This window comes from Euprymna scolopes, chromosome 5 (genome assembly GCF_053919585.1).
Source record: "Euprymna scolopes isolate OS-2025 chromosome 5, ASM5391958v1, whole genome shotgun sequence".
Taxonomy (NCBI): domain Eukaryota; kingdom Metazoa; phylum Mollusca; class Cephalopoda; order Sepiida; family Sepiolidae; genus Euprymna; species Euprymna scolopes.
Window position 1 is genome coordinate 75,104,522 of NC_136486.1, and position 20,771 is coordinate 75,125,292.

Below are 20,771 nucleotides of genomic sequence, written 5' to 3' on the forward strand. Positions count from 1 at the left end.
ACACATATATATATATATACATATATATATACATATATATATATACATATACATATATATATACATATATATATATATACATATACATATATATATACATATATATATATACATATATATACATATACATATATATATATATACATATATATACACATATATATACATATATATATAGATATATATATACATATACATATTGTGTTAGAAAGGGTGTCAGTCGCTGGATTGAACTTATTTCCCCCCTATTATTTGCATATATTTATGTAGTGAAAATTGTTTGATTAAAATTAATTCATTAGTTAGTTAGTTAGTAGATGGAATTAATAATTTTATAATTTACATAAAAATTAATAATGTTATTATATCATAATTAGGATCATTTAATTCTTTCTAACTCAACAATAAACAACAACATATGCAAATAATAAATAACATATTTATCAATATTCAAATTTTTTTTTTAGCTGCAATATTTTAAGTCTAAAAAATTCTTATTTTTTACTTTACTAGAATATCTTGTTCTTTACTTTTCCAGGTTGAATTTCTTGTCCTTTACTTTTCCAGGTTTAATAAAATCTTAAGAATATTACTTTTCATGCGCGCATTTTTCCATATAATCCATGATTTTTCCAGGCATGGCTATTGTATTAATATATAAATTTATAATATTTATTAATGATTGTCAAAAAAAAAAATTAGCTCTTAAACACATTTATGCAATATTTATCATTCAATCACAGTAGTTCCGAGCCAGGGTCTCTACTGAGACTGCGGTTCATGAATTTGTGATCTGTATAGAGCGTAAACTAACAAAAAAGAAGATGGCACTCGGTGTCTTTTTAGATATCGTTGGAGCTTTTGACAACATACCCTTCAGTAGTATGTTCAAGTCGCTACGAGAACTCAATGTGCCACCAGTACTCATCCGATGGATTGAGTATATGGTGAGGCACAGAACAGTTCAAGTAGAACTACTGAGGGCAACTGTTAAAAGGGAAGTAGTTAAATGAAAACCCCAAAGTGGGATTTTATCACCTTTACTATGGAACTGTATGCTGAATCCTCTTTTAAAGGAGTTTAAAAATAGGAATATTTATGCCCAGGCTTCTGCTGATGACATCGCAGTGCTGGTCGCGGGTTCAAAAGCATCATTGGTCAGACGCATTGCCAAAATGGGACTACATTTTCATCAAATGTGATAACGAAAAATTTGAGTTCATTCAAAGAATATGTATATGATAGAATTCACTAATATTTTTTAATCGATGAATTCACCATTTTTTTGCTATAAAATCATAAGGAGAGTTAAAAAAAATAGTTATTAAAAAAAAAGTTTGGTTTTTAATTATAAAAAAAAACGATACACGGGATTGAACCTAAAATCTTTCCACCAACCCCCGGTACTCTAACCGTTACGCTAACATGTCATATTGGCAAAATCGCAGTAAAAAATATTTATATACAAAAAAAGTTATGCAAAATAAAAAAAGCGTTAGTCACTTATGTACTTACTCTCCCATTTGTGAACCCACATATTTTGTTGTAACTTTTTTTCTACTGAACAAATTTTCGAAAAATTTTTTTTCAAAATGTAGATAATGAGGTGTTCTTTCCAACTATATAACCTGTTTGAAATTTGGTTGCGAATGGAATTAGTGGTGGGGGTTTGAATATGTCTCGAGTCATTCAATTTTGGACTTAAGCATATATTCAACCACTACCGTGGTTGAATGATATATATATAACTTCTCTTATACTTGAATGAAAATCTAAATTGTTATGAAAAGCAAATTTTTGTGATCCAAGTGCACAACATCAATTTTTCACTAATAATGGCGTGTAAACGTGTTTACAGAGATGATTTGTTTTCAAATCAAAATTTTAAAAAATAAATGGAGGAAATTGGAAGTTTAAATTTTGAATGTATGTTTTACCAAATTTTTTATTGTTAGGATGAAAGAATATTTTTTAATGAAACCCCTTGATAGATGTTGAACTTTGCTTAATTTCTATAACCATACAATGCCAACAAAAGCCCAACAGTAAAATTTTGAATTTGATAGATTTCTTTCAAACAAAAAAAAAAATGAGAAAACAAAATTAGGTACAATAAAATTGCAGATTTTTAAATTTAATTTAGATAAAAAAATGTTTCAATATAGATAAAAAGATCATTTTTAAAAAACATATTTCATAGTATGCTTGAAGTAATTGAAACAAGATTTAAAAAGCATAAGAAAACAATATTTGTGATACCTGCAACACTACCGAGAGCACCTTTCATTTTCTTGCGTTGGTCTTGAGATTCAGAGCCAGACTGATGTTGAACACCTCGTTTGCTTCCTAGAATCAAATTAATTTTCATTCAATCAATCAAAACCTTTTAAAAGAAATCTGTGGCACTATTCAGAAATGAATAAAAAGTGTTATTAAAGATATTAACTATTCATAATTTATATTAATATATCTAAAATATAACTAAAATCGTATACAAGTAAAATGATTTTATTCAACACTTAATCATCTGATAACCCAACAAAAGGGGTTTTTAAATGAGACATTAAAAACAAAAAAAATTTTTTTTTAATTACCAGGTGGTGGTGGAGGTGGCATCAAATGCTTATCAACTTCTGATCTTTCTGGAGATGGAGGAGGTGGAGGTGGTGGTGTCACAAATGCTGACTGGTTCACAGGAGGTGGATTTGGAAACCCCGGAGTCCTGAAATAGATTTAATTGATTTTCATATAAAAGCAATATTTTTTTATGGAACATGCATCGTAAATGTTAACTTTCAATACATTTTTTCTAAAAAAAATTCACATTAAAGTCTGTTTCTAATATAATCAACTTAAATAAAAAATATTTTATTGAAATGTTTCAAACTATCTCTTATTAAATAAATAACAGCATTTCTCTTTCTTTTTTTTTTTTTTGCATTTCCAATGAATTTTGTGATAGATAAATATTCATTTAAAAAGTATAAAAAGTCCTTCAGAATACCTGAAGTCTTCATAACCTTGAGTTGTTACCGTGACAACTGGTTGTGAAACTGGACATTGTTGTTGTTGTTGGCTGCTAACAGATGGAGGAGGGGGACCAGAAGCAATCAGGTTGGCCAAATGTGGTGGGCCATGCTAAAATAAAAAAAAAATTTTCATTTAAAGTTTTCACTTATAAAAAAATAAAATGATATTGTTATATTTTAAATCATTTTTTTGTATGAAGGTTTTTTAAATTTTGAAAAATTCTTAACATTTGAAGTTAGTATTGTAAACAATAACTTCAAATGTTAAGAATTTTTCAAAATTTAAAAAACCTTCATACAAAAAAATGATTTAAAATATAACAATATCATTGTATTCGTAGTTTAAAAAACTATAGTTCATTTTTACCAAGAAAACATTTGTTTTTATATCATTTATGAAAACAACCCAATCAAAAGAAAGCAGCATAAAATAACATTTAAAACAGTGATATATCAGGTCGACAAGAAAATTCTTGCTGTTTTTAACTTTTAAATTCAGATAAACATATTTCGGCTCAAACAAAAATTTATTGATCGAAATAAGCACCATCAGAATCAACACACTTTTGCCAACGCAAAACAAGTGTAATTTGCCAGTAATGTAAAAATCTTGCGTTTTGGTGGCAATGAAGGCATTTTTGATATCACTTAGGTTTTTGAAGTTGTCGAGTTGCTTGAAAAAATGGTAGTCGGTGGGCAAGAAGTCTGGAGAGTATGGCGGATGAAGCAAAGTTCCATAGCCCAGTCCGTTAAACTTCTGCAAGGTTAGTTAAGCAACGTGCGGTCGGGCATTCTTGTAGAGGAGAATTGGGTGTTGTCGAAGTTTCTGATACATTTCATCCATTTGACGACAGTACTTCGCCACTGTAATGGTTTTCAAAAAAAGCTATAATGGATGAGACCAGTCGCAGATCATCAAATAGTCAGCATGACCTTCTTTTGGTGTAACTCTGGCTCCGGGAAGTGATTTGGAGCTTCATCAGCATCTAACCACTTATTTGAGCATCACTGATTGTCGTAAAGAACCCACTTTTCATCGCAAGTCACAACCTAGTTGAGAAACTGATTGTTCTTGCTGCGTAAAAGAGATGACGCTTCATAACAGTGTTTTTTCTGGTTGTCGATAATTTGTTAGGCACCCATTTATCAAGTTTTTTGTCTTTCCAATCTCTCTCAAGTGGTTGGAAATCGTTGTATACATTAAGTCTAATTCAGAAGCAAGTTCGTGAACATGTATGTGTGGATTGGCTTCGACTAATTTGATCTTAACTGATCATTGTCAACATCTGATGGCCATCCACTATGCTCATCATTTTCAAGACTCTTGTCACAAAATTTCTTAAAACGCTATTGTGCTGTGCATTCAGTAGTAGTTCCTGGACCAAACACTTTGTTAATATTGTGAGCTGTTTCAGCAGCTTTTCAGCCTAGCTTGAATTAAAAGAAGAAAATTGTGTGAATTTGCTTTTTCTTTAATCTTGTATTCAATGCTCTGAAAAGAAGACAATTGTTTTAAAACGATTGTATTTTGAACGATTAGATAGAATAAAAAACGCTCTTTAAAATAATATATATAGTAAAGGTATTATAACAAAAACTTATTTGAAAATACATCATTTGAAATCAAAAATTTAAAATTCTTTTTTTTTTCTTTTTTTTTTTTTTATTACATTTTCACCCCAAACAAGGCACATTGCCACTTTGGTGTAGGGAGCTACTATCAGGGGAAACATCTACTGGGGTACTATGTAGGGATTAGGGCAGCGAGATGTTGGTTCACATTGCACTTGAACTTATGCATGTCAGTACAGTTGGGGAAGCAGTGACCTGGAATGGAATTCCAAAGTCTAGCAGTTCTGGGGAAGAAACTACTGGAGTAGAAAGATCTTTTACATCTAGGGATCTCTACAGTGTGGGGGTGGGATTTTGAAGCTTGTCGGGTCTGTCGAGGGTGTTCACGTCGTGGGGGCACAAGTGCTTGCAGTTCTTCAGAGCATTCACCATTATAATACTTGTAGAACAGGTAGAGGGATGCAACGTTTCGACGATGGGACAGAGGCTGAAGTTTAGATGCCAGTTTAGGGCCTATCAGATTTGCGACTCTCTTTTGAACCCTGTCAAGGAGCGAGAGACTAGTAGCCGATGCACCGGCCCAAATATGACAGCAATACTCCATACATGGGCGAATAGTGGCCTTATAGAGGTACAGGATACTTTCGGGTGTTAGAAGTTTTCTAGCACGGTAGAGAGAGCCCACCTTCCTTGCAGCGGCCCTGGCAATGCCCTCGATGTAATTCTGCATAAACCTTATCGTAAACCTATTAGTATTAACGGCTATTTCCAGGTCTCTCTCAAGGTTTGCTGCCAGCTAGATGTGTCTATTACCAAAAATGTCAAAAATCTCTCTTTGGAACCTTCTTAAGTAGTCTATGATTTTACAAAGTGGAATTATTTAAGAATCTGTTTAAGCAATGGGACTAAGAAAAAAAACCATTTCCCAGATACAAAAATTGGGGTTTTCTACAAATCTAAATTTATGTCCAGTATACTTTTCATCATATTGGTTTATATATATATATATATATATATATATATATATATATATGCACACACACACATACATACATACATACATACATATTTAAAAAAAACATTTTGTGTGGTACAACATAATCTTGATGATCAAATATGACAATCCCTTAGCCTTTATCAAGTTTTGTGATAACTAACCATTTAGGTTTGAAAATTATCACTTTGCAAAACAAAACAGGTACACCAGTGTAAGAATAAGCAAAGCCATTAAATTTTGTTTTAAGGTCACTAACCTTAGAGTTGGATATCACAATGAATTTTGCTAATTGAACAAAAAAGACTTCAAATTAATTAAGTATTTCTTCACGTTCAAAATTGTAGGAGAAATGTAGAAGTTCAAATCATGTGAAAAGATAGGAACAACTGACAGGAAGACAATTTGGTGACAATCTGAATAATTTCAGAGGTTGATCAACAACCAAATATTAAATGTTGCAATTTGTTTTGTGTTTTTGTTTTAATGTTAACCTGAAAATACCACGTACATGAATTAATCCAACACAAAGAAACCTTATTTTGTCTATACATTTACTCCATAACTCATGATATTTTTTATTGAGTCGTGCTAGGTAATAAGTTTTGATAAGAAAATTAGCGATCAAAGCATCATCAAATTCTTTGTCCATGATGTAGACTTATTCTTTTTATTTTAAACAAAATAAAAGAGGAATATACTCGGAAAATGGAGAAAGATCTTGTTAGCTTCAACTGTCCTTATTTTACTTTGAATCTGGAGTAGAAAATTTAATCTACGAATAAATTCTGCTGAGAAACTGGTCTTAAAAATATTTAAACATTTTTTGTGGAATAAAAACATTCATCTCACAAAAGTTTGGTTCAATTAAGACTCTTACCCATAGGGTCTTAATGATTTGTTTCAAGACCAGCCTGGATGATAAAATTAAATTCATTAGAAAGATCATCTGTAACAATGGCTATCTATTAGACCGTGTTGAATCTACTATTGAAAAGGAAATTTCAAATATTTAGAAAATTAGAACTTCTGTTGACTGTAGCAAAATGTAGTAAACAAAAATCAGGACAAAGATAGGAAATAGTCAGTTTCGCCCTACACCGCCCACCTCTAGAAGAGAGGGATTTTTTGGCTGCAATAACCGTAAAGAAAGGAGGAGGAGGAGACAAAAAAAACAAAAAAACTCACCTCTCGCAGATACGTGGTTCGTCACAAAGAACAATCCAACCGCCAGAACCACCTACACACAATCTGCAGAACACTCCCTGACAGCTTCCCAGTGACCTACCTTTATAGCAGCCGGGAATTATATATTTGCATAACCGCGCGAGAGCAGACATGATTCTGCGAGAATTACATGGGGTCAACACCAATAACAACCCATGGACGCCATCTTGGAACTCTCTCTTCCGCTCAGCCCACAACACAACAGATATCTCTGAGGTAAGCTCTTTATTTCTCCCCATTTCGGTTATTGCTAATTCTGCTAGATGTCCTATTTATTTTTGCTTAACTTGTCTATAGATTTGCCAAACAATGTTACTTTGCTTTGAATACACAAGTTATTTTTTCCACCAGGATCATCTTAACGTCGATTCTAATCTAGTCTCACTTTGTCAACTAAAATCAAATCTCTGTTCTATTGCTGCAATGTTTCTTCCCTGTGCCTGTTTTACAAATATTTTAATTGAATTTGTTCCCTCAATGTAAATACCCTGACTAACCCGACAAGCAGCAAAATCCCATCTCTTCACTGTAGATGCATGAAAACTTTCTATTTTAATATTTTACCCTTGAACTGCTAGACTTTGGAATTTCCTCTCTGTTTTCTTGACTGAATGCAGAAGTTTAAATGTAATGTGAACAGATATCTTGCTACTCAACTCCCTACATAGTGTTCCTGTATATTTAGTCCTGAATAGTAACCACTTATATGCCAGTGGTAATGTGTCTTGTTTGGGGTGATTAAGAGTCAAAAAGTATGTTGTTCTTTTCTCATCTCAATCACTTTCTCATGTCAATTCACTGGATCATAATATACAGTTGTAATGAAAATGTTTAAATGTTTAGTGAAAAGCAAAATAAAAAGAAATGTATTAAAGAAAAAAAAAAAGAAAACAGTGAAAAAAATCAAAATAATTCACCTGATAACCCAATAAGTTTTCTGGAACTTTATCCTCTTGTTTTTCTTCTGTGAATCTCCGTTTTGGTGGGTGTTGTGGAGGAGGCACAGGAGAATGCGAGGGTGGTGGTGGTGGTGGCTGTCCACCATCGTCTTTATGTGGTCCGATGTTATACGCATACCCTGAAGTTGCTATAGCATAGGTGGTGGGAGTCACAGTGTATGTTGTTGTTGCAGGTAAACTCATGGGTAAATTGGCAGTAGCAGTAAACTTAAAGTAGAAATAAAATCAAATAGATAAAGATATAAAATAAATTCCATATCATATTTCTGAACATCGAAAAAATAAAGATATTTTGATTCTGGAACTGATTCCTCACCTGACCATAATAAGGTGGTGGTGGTGGTGGTTGTCCAGCTCCAGGAATATGCTGTTGTGAAATAAATTGAACTCCTGCTGGTTGTAATGTATTTATAGGTGGGGCAATTGAGTTTGGTACTGGAGAAGCAAACTGAGGGGCTATTTGATGGGTGCCAGCTGCCATGGACATTCCAACAGGTGTCAAAGACTGTTGTCCAACTATCATTTGTGTTGGTTGACCAGCCCCTAAATTAGTATTAGCTGCAAAAATATTTTCAAATAATTTATTAGAGAGAGAAAAACATCAAACATATCGGAATTTTCCCTTTTTTCTAAAGAGAAAATTCCAAAGGCAGCCATTTTAATGAATTACTTAGTGATATTAAAATTATATTTAAAAACAATTTTTCATATAAATGATTTACTGATTTTTGTAGATCCAGCATAATGTATTTCAGTTTATTTTCAGACAATTCAGCTATTTCAATGAATTGCTTTGTGAATCATAATTATGTCATTTATAAAAAAATACTAAAAAATAAAAATTATATTAAATCTGCTAGAATGTTCCCCGGTTTCTTAGAAAATAAGTCAGCCATTTTTTAGTGACTTTATATTTGCTATTCAATGTGTATTTTTATAACAGCATTCAATTTACTTTTGACAAATGCCAGACAGGGACAACTAGTATAAAATTTAAAAAAGAAAAAAATTTTTTTTTGAAATAATAAAAATCCTATTTAAACATAAAATGAATATAATGAAAATTTTGTGATATTTTTAATAATATAAAAAAAAAACGAATAATTTTTCTAAGTTTTACCTGAATATTTTTAGAGAAAATGGAAAAGAGAAACAATGTTCTTACCAAGAAAAGGGTCATTTGTGGTAGCAGCATATTGGCTCATTCCAGTAGACATTTGTAATAATGGAGGTGGCAAATTTGCATTGGGAAGTAAACCTCCATTAGCATCTAACTGAGCAGGTGGGGTACTGTGAGGTGGTGGACCTAAGAGAGAAATCAAAAATACCATCAAAATAAATAGCCTAAAAAATTACTAGGTTCCTAACATCCAGCGTGGCTCCTACAGGAAGCAGTGACAAGGCAAATCAGTTCTTTCATTTGTTCTCCAGTATTTCTATTGTGAAGCGATTTATTGAAATAAAATATAAGAAAAAGACATTGAAAAATATACAATAAAAATTAAAATTATAGAAATAAAAATAACACAATTAGTCTTTATCTGCACTTTTAATAACAAAATTAAAAAATAAGTTTTTATTTTATTGGAAATATTATAAGAAATATGTTTATGAAATAATAAAAATGTTTTATTTTTTTAATTTTAAAAATAACTTTTTTTTATTTGAATTTATAAATAAATGTTTATGGAAATATAAAAATAAAATTATTGAAATCAAAATAACAAAATTTCAAACATCATAAAAAAATGTACCCAATACATAATATTTCCAAAACAGTTTTAAAAAATTTTAAAAGTGTTTTCAATAATTTTTCAAAGAGTGCAAAAAGTGTTCTAATAATTCTTTAGAAAAAAAAAGAAAAAAAAAAGAAAACAAACAAACAAACTAATTTCAATAATTCTTAATTTCAAAGCAACTTTTCAATGATTATTAAATAAAAAAAGCATGATCGGATAAACATTAAAAAATAAATATGCACAGGGGAGATATAGGTGCAAGAAAAAAATAAAAGCAAAGGAAGTGACTTGTCTTGTCACTGCTTCTGGTAGCACCTATTCCAGAATTATGAAGTTTGTTAGCTAACTATAACTGATAAACAATCAGTGCAGTTTAAACAATTAATAAAATTCTTGAGGTTCTGGTAGTTGCAATTATTTCAAAACTAAATACTGCTAAGAAATTACATGTTTTAGCATTGTTAGAAAAGTTAAATAAATTTGTAGTAATTATAATGATACACTAAATACCTTTTAGTTAAACTATTAAAAAAAAAGAAAATGAAAAACAATATGGTTATTCTATACAAAATTCCTCAAATAAGCTTAAAAAGTTCTACCACAAGCTATTTAAACTAACGTTCATCTTTTAAACACAAGCAAAACCACCACTTTCATACAATTTCTCTAAACCCACACATGCTTACAGGTTAATTCAATTAAAGTAACATTAAATCATTTTCACTAGTGAAAGTCAAAGTAAAAAAATTTCAAAAGTGTTAATAACACTGAAAATTTCCTGAATTATGTGAAACTTTATTTTAATAATAATTTAATAAAAGTACTAGAATTATTTTATACAAAGGTTTCATCAAAATTCCATTTATAGTATAATTTTTCTCACCGCTGCCAACTGAAAGAAGTGGTGTTGTAGACAGACTAGTCACCATAGATAAAGGATTTAATGATGTTGAATATGATACAGGAATCACTAAACCACCAGCAGTTGCTGAACTGACCATACCTGCAAACAGAAAAAGAAATCATTTAAGATAGTAATAAATGCTAATATCATTTCTAAGAAATATATCTTATAGAAAAATATTTAGAAATAAATTTAATTTGTGGGTAGAAAAGCAGATGTCTTCACCCTGTCTCTCTCTCATATATATATATATATATATATATATATTAAAAAGGAAATATGAATACTAATAGATTAATCCAATCTTGATAAAAATGCTCAATATTCAAGATAGGGCATCAATATATGAAGGGAGTTAAAATTATGCAAATTGTGATTTACAAACAGTTATTGTTCATAAAACAAGGAATCTATATATATAAAAGGCAAAATGTGTGTGATCATTTCATGTATGTCTCACAAAGGCTTTTTTCGCCGACGCTCCCGGGGGAGGGGGGGGCCTATCGCTTAGAAGTGTTTATATACCCCCTAGATAATAATATCTAGAATTTGGAAATGCGGGTCGCCGTATTTATGTCAACCTTTATGAGATTTGCGCTATTTCGCTCTGTCCCGTTTGTCCTGCTTTTTAGTATAAACACAGTGAAGCTAAATTCAAACGGGTCGTGTTCTCGGCTTTTGCCAAAATGTCCAGAAAGCAATCAGCTTTGATCAATGTGGGGCCAAACTCCTTATATCAGACAATTGCTATTCAATCTGGACAATGGGGAGCTGGTTTCCCCCTCCCCAACATCTTGGGGAAACAACTAGCTGAAGTTGGGTAAACAAACCCAAAAGCTGTCCGCAGCAAAAGTTAAGTCTGCTACTTCTCTTTGACCTCGTTAATGAGGTCAAATAGAAGCAGCAGAGTTAACTTTTATTGCGGCCACGTGTCAATTCTGTTTTTAATACTTAAATAAATTTAAACGTGTTTCCGTTAGTATTTCGTAGTGGCCCAATGGTTAACGTCACACGTTTTTTTTTTAACACTTTAATTTCCAACTTTGTCTCAAGGGTTCGGGTTTGATCCTCATACTTACCCTACCAAAACTTTTTTTTTATTTTACCCCACCCCCCTCCTACAGAGTTTTGATTTACCCAAAGCCACACACACCTTCAAACACCCAGGCAATGCCCCCCCCACTAGTACAAGATAAACTGAATTGTTTGAGAAACAAATGTTTGTACACCGTAATTTGCAGAGATTTAACTCCCTTCATTAATGATTAGTGGGAGACAACTGAAGCAGCAAAACTGAAGCTGCACTGCCAAGACACTATTGGTTTGAAAATATAGGTTCTTTTTTTACCAACTGTCAAAATTTTAAACATAGAATAAATTACTGATTTTAGTTTTATGGGTCAATGACATTTTAATTGCATCAAATTGTCACATAATTGTTAACTGATGTTGAAAACAGATTAAATAAAAAATTCCGAATGCTCGATCTTGGCAAGATAGGTTTCTGAGCATACAATTTACTCATGAAAAAGGAATTATTAAAATAGTTCAATTGAAGTACATTAATAAAATCCTATTATAATTTGGAATGTAAGAATGCAAGAAACACTCTACACCAGTCAAAAATGATATCAATAAAAATACAGGTGCAGAATCTGAAATAATTGACAAACTACACTGAGAGAAAATAGGAAGATACTGACTGCTACGAGATCTGACATGTTATACAGTAACAAAACTATCACAAAAATTATCAAGACCAACAATGAAGGATTTAAACAGAGCTAAACAAGTCCTTCATTATTTAAAAAGAACTAAGGAACAGCATTTAGAATTTAGAAAATCAACAAATCTCCTAAAATTAGGTTTTCAGATTCAGATTGGGGAAGCGATGAAGGTCGGAAAAGTATAACTGGATATTGTTTTAGATTATCAAAAAATGGGCTTATTATTTCATGGAAATCTAAAAAGCAGCAGATTGTATGTCTGTCTATGTGTGAAGCAAAATTTATAGCACTTACCCATTCTGCACGAGAAGCGCTATACCTAAAAGCTATTCTAAAGATTATTTTAGAACCAGAATTAACTGAAATTTCCGTAGTAATTGTGATAATCTAATTAAGCCAGCATAGTCTTAGCACAGAACACAATAATTCACCAAAGCATATAGACATTAAATATAACTTCATAAGAAATCAAATAAAAAGGAATTTATTATTGTAAATTACGTAGCATCAGAACAAAATATCGTCGATAAAACATGCAACAAAAATAAAATTGAAACATTTTGCCTCTAAACTTGTCAGAATTTGACTTTAAATAACTTTTCACAAGCCTAGATATATAGATATATATTAAGAAACAAAAAATGTCCTGAACAAGACGTTAAACTGCATTCATTTAACTTAAAATACTAATGCATAACAAATGTTTAAAACTTTTACTGAAAAAAAAAAAAAAAAAAAAAAAAAATTTTATTTTTTTTTAAAATCACTTTTTTGAAAACATTTTCTTTGAATTTCTTTTTACAAATATTTATTTACATGCTTATTTCAAAGGTGCGCATAAATTAAACTTGGCCTTTTTACTTTTATTTTGTGCACAATACTCTCTTTCTAATATACTGAAAATGAGACAAGTCTTTCCTATTTTCTCTTTTTGTTTCATTTTGATTTTACTTAAAAAAAATTTATTTAATATTACATGTATATCTATATATATATAAATGTAATTCTTGGTTCGCTCAAAGTCCATAAAACCATATTTCTACATTTAATTGAAATTTTCAGAACATTCATGTGTAAAGTCAAGGAATGTTTGCATGTTATTAAAATAAATTAAGATCGTTAAGACCGCAAATTATAAAAATATATTAAATAAAATAAAAATATTTTTCGTAACTGCGAGACTGTCCGCCATATTTCATTTCCGGTAGAAATGAGCCTTTCACGTGGTTGACGACTTTCGAATTACAACATTTAACTATCTAATTAATAGATGGGTAAAAAAAAAAAAAATCCCTATTTTTTTAAATTATATATATATATATATATTTTGTACTTTAACCTTACAATTGAATAAAACTTTAACTAAACTTGGAAATACAATTTAAAAAATGCGCGGATCATTTGCTTAGCACTAGCACCATTTGCTTATCTTAATTTTTTTATTTTTAAAAGCCTACCTAAAATAAATTTGTCTAATTCTTAATTTCTTATGTTATTGGGGGACAAAAAAAAAAAAAAAAGGTAAATATGAAGAATTTATCCACCCTCGAAAATTCTTTTAAAATTACCACTTTTATAGGTTTTCGGGGCCACTGAAAACGAAAATAACGTTTATAATTAAGGCAAACAAGTCGTTTCCAAGCTATAAAGAAATGTTAGTTTAAAAATGTGGAGGATCACTTTTCCATAATAATTTTAAGTAAAATGATCACCCACTTTGTGGCCATGATATTTTTTGGGAGGGGGGGGGCGACTTTCTTTCTACCCTTGGAAAATGCTTTAAAATTACCTGTTTAAATTGCAAAATGCAAAAGAAATCAAACAAAAAACTTTTTAGCCAAGAAACACAGAAAATTTTTTTTAAATAGCATCCATTTTTTTTCTATCAAATTCATTAGCTGTTTTTATTGAAAACTATTTTCTCCTGGATTTTTGATAAAATTTTCCATAAAAAAGGCCGTGCGTCTCACGTTAGTATATAACAAAAAATTTTTTTTAAAGATTTCGGTGTGCTAAAAACGAATCTGCAAACCGTTTCTGTCGCAAAAAAAAAAATTTTTATGATATGAAGAAATTACTTTTTCGAAAAGTAGACGATCACTTTTCGATGTAAATTTAACTTAAAATAAGCACCCACTTTCTAGCCACCTAAAAGAGGGGGGGGATTTTTTCCCATGTTTATTGGCTAAACAGCTTTCGTTTATGCTCGCGCATAGCATAAATGAAGGCTACGGCTGTGAAATGGGAAATAGTCCCAGAGTCCAGGGGTTATTACCATGCAAAAGAAATCAAACAAAAAACTTTTTAGCCAAGAAACACAGAAAAATGCCCCTCTCACAGGTGGTCAGAAAGTGGGTGCTCATTCTAAGTTGAATTAACATTGAAAAGTGATCACCCACTTTTCGAAAAAGTAATTTCTTCATATTATGAAAACTTTCTTTTTGCGGCGGAAAATGAAATGTAATAAGTCCCCAGACGTACCTCTCCATCGTACAGTATATCGATACACTAAGGCTGACTGGGATAGCTTCCGTACATTTATATCTGATCTACCTCTGCATTCCATGTTTAAAAAGGATGTGTCCTCTATAGTATTAGACCTGACGGAATGGTTAATTGTAGGTATTGACCGTTTCATACCCTCGAAAAAGTTTCAGCAAAAACCTAACAGCCAGCCATGGTTCTCTCCAGAATGTGCTGCTGCCATTGCGCACAGAAATCACTTTTTCCACTGTTTCCAACGTAATAGATGTATGGAAACTAAAGCCGCTTTCAGGACTGCCAGCAACCATTGTAAGAAAGTAATAAAGAATGCAAGAGAGTTGTATGCTCAATCTGTTAAGTCCAAAGTAGCTGAGCAGTGGCTTGGTTCCCACCAGTTTTGGCAAATAGCAAACAGAATCCTGAACAGAAGTGTGTGCTCCATCCCAACTATTATCAATGGACCTGAGGTAATCTCGTCAGCATCAGACAAAGCCAAACTCTTTGTCATGAACTTTGCAGCTAATTCTACCCTTTGCGATCAAGGCTGCCCCCAATATTTCCTCCTGTATCAGAAAACACGCTATACGTATATCTGTTGCCAAGCTAATCAAAAACCTTGATTCCAGTAAAGCAACTGGCCCTGACGGTATTCCAATTATAGTACTCAAAAAACTTCAATCTGAACTAGCGCCCATACTTACAAAACTGTTTAAACGTTGTCTTAAGGAGAATAGTTTCCCATCTCCCTGGAAAATTTCATCAGTATGCCTTGTATTTAAGAATTCAGGTGATCGCTCATCCCCCTCTCAGTACAGGCCAATAAGTCTCCTGTGCGTCATGAGTAAGTTGCTGGAATCTGTGTTAAATACAGAAGTAATCAACCATCTCAACAAAAATAACCTTCTTAGTGACACTCAATATGGTTTCCGTTCTGCTAGATCTACAGCAGATGTGCTTACAGTTATATCTCATAGGATTAGCAAATCTCTCGACGGAGGCAACCTTTCTAGGGCAATTGCTCTTGACATATCTAAGGCCTTTGATAGGGTATGGCATAAAGGTTTACTTCATAAGATCTCTAGCTATGGTATTGCTGGAAATGTCTTCTCAATTATTAAATCATTTCTTTCTGATAGGTTCATAAGAGTAGTAGTTGAGGGGCAAAAATCAGAAGCTCACAGTATTAATGCCGGTGTCCCTCAGGGGTCCATCCTGGGCCCAACTCTTTTCCTGATCTACATTAATGATCTTCCAAATCACATCCTTACATCATTTGTAGACATTTATGCTGATGACACTAACATTTTTTATGGTAGCACATCTAAGACAGTAAACGACCAAGTTTTCTCCAATTCTCTCTCATCTGATCTTGAGCACGTAGTACAATGGGGTAAGGATTGGCTGGTTACTTTTAATGCATCTAAAACCAAGCTTCTCTCTTTACATCATCAACATTCTGATCCACATCTGGCATCGATTGAAATGAATGACTCTCGTCTTCAGGAGGCCTCAAGTTTTGACAAGCTTCTTGGCTTGACCATTACTCCTGATCTTAAATGGAACACGTACATCAAAACTGTTGCCAAGGCCGCTGGAAAAATGGTGGGATCTTTCTATCGATCCGGTAGATATCTCACTGCTGATGCTATTCTCTATCTATATAAGAGCCAGGTACGTCCAAGGATGGAGTACTGTTGCCACATCTGAGCAGGAGCTGCTAGAAAGGACTTGGCCTGCCTTGATAGAGTTCAAAATAGACTTCGTAGCCTCGTAGGAGATGTCCTTTTCTCTTCCTTGAAACCTCTATCTCACAGAAGAGATGTTGCAAGTTTGTCTCTGATGTATCGTTATTTTCATGGAAAGTGTTCGACTGAGCTTCAATCTATGGTCCCCCCTTGCCAAACTTTCACAAGAAACACTCGTCTAGCTGTAAACACTATCAATAATTTCCCCCACTCTTTATCTGTGCCTAAACCTAAATGTAGATTCCATGAACAAAGCTTCTTTCTTAGAACTGCACGCCTGTGGAATTGTCTTCCGTTTTCCTGATTTCCGGCTGACTACAATGTGGTTGTCTTCAAGTCTAACGTAAATAAGTTCTTGATGAGCCGTTCCATATAAGTTATCAAATTTACCAAATTTTCATTACTAATGATTACTATATTGTCCAATTTCTACTGTACACTCTTTAACCCTTATCCTTGAGTGGCCTCTTGGCCTTGATAATGTGGTGATGCCTATGTAAAAAAAAATAAATAAAAAAAAAAAAAACTGTTTGCAGATTCCTTTTTAGTACACTGAAATCTACAATAAAATATTTCGTTATATATGAACATGAGACGGGCCTTAAAGTAAAATAATACCGGATTTTGGGGGCAGATTTGCCGTTTAGTTGTACAAATATCCTCAAACCAGAAGTCGTCATCTGTATCGAGCAAAAGTTTAAAACCACTGATTATATGTCAGCCTACGTCACAGTAACATATATTGAGTGAGTTCCTAACAGTATTTTGTATAGTTTTTTAGTTTAAACTCATTTCCCCAAACTTAACGCGTTCGATACCGTCTGCCGCCATTTATATTTTTCAAATATACTGATAAACACTGCATGTTTTTGAACCGATTAAACATTATACATTACATAAAAACACTACAATGTTATCCAGTTAGGTAGAACATTTACTTTTCTTGCCTTTGATAAAATTTATTTGTTATATATTTATTTTTTGACAACTTCTTTGTATCTGTGTTTAGTAATACAAACCCTTTTCATTTAATGTAACGTTTAGTCGTCTCGAAAAACAGTGTTTATTGGTGTATTTGAAAGATACAAATAGTGGCGGACACTGTTGATTACGTTAAGTTTGAGAAAGTGAGTTAAAACTAAAAAACTATACAAAATACTGTCACAAACCCACCGATTATGTCAGCCTATGTCATGGTAACATATTTGGGGGGGGAGGGTAAGGGGCTTTTTTTTTTTTTTTTGTCGATATTTTTGAAAGTCATCCTCTCCTTTCGATTGTCTAGCCTTAATTTTTAAAAATGTTACTTCCGGTTTGGCGGTGGTTGTAACAGCATAGACATCAGGTTTTTTCCCATTCTTTTCCTCCCTTGCGGTACGGGTTCTAGCCTGCCTTCCTACTACCACTTTTTTTTTTTTTCTCTTCTCAACAGATACATCCAAATATCCGGGCAAGGCCGGGCTGAAATGCTAGTATATATTATAATAATAATAATAATACTAGGTATTTTAAAACAGAAATGCATAATTAAAATTAAAAATGGCTTTAGTTTCACATGCTCACCTTTTCAAGGTAAAAATAAAAATTTATTTTTTTTTTTTTTTTTTCTATAAGATTTGAACAAAATTAAAAAATGGTTTCTTTTTTACAGGCTCAAATTTTAAGATCTAAATGACTTTTCTGTTTTTATTTCACATGCTAATACTTGCTTTGTTTTACATATATAAATATATTTTTTAACAGAATTAAACATGAACTGAAAGAACCTTCCATTATATAAAAATAGTGTATGTGGGGGGGTGCAATATTTTTGATATAATATAGGGGTATGATCCCTAAAATTTTGAAGATTCTATTTATCAATTTTGCCGATAGAAACAAACGAATCAAATTGAACCATATTCTGCTATCACCCAATCAGAAACCAGAATTGCTCAATAAAAATTGAATCTTTTAGCATTCCAGCACATAATTTTCTTGTCAACACAAGGATCTGCAAAATTATAGTCCAGAACAGCTATCCACTGAAAATTCTTTATTTCCAGGACTTGTATAGAATAGGTACCCATTGGAAACTCTTCTGAAATTAAATATGGCTTACAATTCAAGAACTATCAAAATCTGACCAATTTATATATATATATATATATATATATATAGGCGCATAAGCCTGAAGAGTCCTAGAGTGGATGAAACGCGGAATATTCAGTGTAGCTTAATCGCCATATATATTTTATAAATTACTATATCTATCTATCTATATATATATATATATATATATATATATATATATATATAGCATGTGAAATAAAAACAGAAAAGTCATTTAGATCTTAAAATTTGAGCCTGTAAAAAAGAAACCATTTTTTAATTTTGTTCAAATCTTAAAGAAAAAAAAAACAAATAAAATAAATTTTTATTTTTACCTTGAAAAGGTGAGCATGTGAAACTAAAGCCATTTTTAATTTTAATTATGCATTTCTGTTCTAAAATACCTAGTATTATTATTATTATTATTATTATTATTATTATAATAATATATACTAGCATTTCAGCCCGGCGTTGCCCGGATATTTGGATGTGTTTGTTGAGAAGAGAAAAAATATATATATATATATATATATATATATATATATATATATATATATATATATATATATATATATACACACACACACACTAGCAGGCCACCTGGCATTGCCCGGTTGTAAAATATGCTTAAATATGATAGTTTAATTAACTGTTCATAACTTTATATGCATATGTATATATTAAAAAGTGTGAATAAAAAAAAATTTTTTAAAGTGGTAATGCCTTTCTATATAGTAGGCTTTCTTAACTACCATAGAGAAAAGTTGGTAGAGACCGCAGACATCAATTTTTTAACTTCGACCCCAATTTTGACCTCTTAACATTTGCTTTGGGCTAAAATTGAATTAAAATGTTTGATCCATGTTCAAGTATTCTACATCTAAAATTTCAAGTGTTTAGACCCAAATTTGGTGGAGGAGTTTGGTAGAGTCTGCAAAGGTCAACCCTGTAAACTTTGACCTCTTGCCAGTCAAATTTTCGTCCAAAAACTGATTAAAAAGCTTGCTGCATGTCTGAATACCCTTTATGTAAAATTTCAAATGTTTAGACCCAAAATTGGTTAAGTAGTTTGCTAGAGACTGCAAAGGTAAAATCTTTTCATCTTTGACCCCTTGGAAGCCAAATTTTTAGCAAAAAAAAAAAAACAATTAAAAAGCTTGCCCTATGTCTGAATACACTTTATGTAAAATTTCAATTGTTTAGACCAAAAATTGGCTGCATTTTTTGGTAGAGACTGCAGAGGTCAATTTAAAAAAAAAACTTTGACCCCAATTATGACCCTTTAGCATTTATTGTTTTGGGCTCAAATCAACTTATAAAGTTAGATCTATGTCCAAGTAACCTATACCTAAAATTTCAAGTGTTTAGACCCAAAATTGGCGGAGTTTGGTAGAATTCTCAAAGGTGAAATCATTGAACCCTTAACAGCCAAATTTCTGTCCAAAAACCATATAAAAAGATTTTCCCAAATCTCAATACCCCTTATATCAAATCTCGAGTCTGTAGACTGAAAATTGACAGAGTTATTTGGTAGGGAAGTGTACACACACAGACAGACATTTTCACTTTTATAGATATATAGATTATATTGGACCCAATATATAGTAATGATTTAAAAACTTAGACTAGTGTGCCACCACTGAGAATCGAAACCAAAACGTTTAGCTTACGATTTACTTTTTCCTTTGATGTTAATGCCTGAGCTATGAAGACATGTTTGCTGCAATGTTAAAAATTAAAACAGGAACTAATAGATATTATGTTATGCATGCATATTCATAATGCCATCGGTTGACCGTTACCTGGCAAATTTCATTTTTTTAATTTTCACTTTTGCACCGATTTTCTACAGCTAAAACCCAAATATAAAGTTTCACATGGGTTCAAATACCCTATATATTAAGTTTCATGTCTGTAGACCAAAAACTGACAGAGGATTGGTAGGCAAAATTTTTTAAACAAATATGTTGTTTAATACATAAATATATATATAGAAAGATGTTTGTGTTTACCTTTTTACGCAAATATTACGCAAGTATGATCATGTAGAATATCTGCATGAATATAATTACACGTAATAGTTAACTAAAGATGATCATCGCATAAGAAAACTGAAAAAACTAATAGGGAATTAATTTATTAAAAGAATATGCAAATTAACTAGATCTTTTGCAGATAAATGCAATTCGATGACCTGTATATAACAAAGTTGCATTTTCTTTTACAATAAATAGAAAAAAAGGGTTTTTAATATGAATATCAATACACAAAAAAAATAAATTATATATATAGATATATAT

The 20,771-nt window shown here is 31.6% G+C and overlaps 1 protein-coding gene across 5 annotated transcripts in view; it reads right to left on the reverse strand.

Moving 5' to 3' along the window:
* The window catches only part of LOC145276856 (uncharacterized), a 252,348-nt gene that overhangs the window by 117,305 nt on the left and 114,272 nt on the right, over positions 1 to 20,771 (reverse strand). For all 5 annotated transcript variants that reach the window (XM_080128248.1, XM_080128247.1, XM_080128249.1 and 2 more), the window contains 7 exons: positions 10,404 to 10,523; positions 8,947 to 9,087; positions 8,098 to 8,339; positions 7,740 to 7,988; positions 3,005 to 3,138; positions 2,595 to 2,722; positions 2,260 to 2,346 (listed from right to left, as the gene is read on the reverse strand). In XM_080128248.1, the coding sequence (XP_079984374.1) occupies positions 2,260 to 2,346; positions 2,595 to 2,722; positions 3,005 to 3,138; positions 7,740 to 7,988; positions 8,098 to 8,339; positions 8,947 to 9,087; positions 10,404 to 10,523 (1,101 nt within the window). The remainder of the gene's footprint in view (positions 1 to 2,259; positions 2,347 to 2,594; positions 2,723 to 3,004; positions 3,139 to 7,739; positions 7,989 to 8,097; positions 8,340 to 8,946; positions 9,088 to 10,403; positions 10,524 to 20,771) is intronic.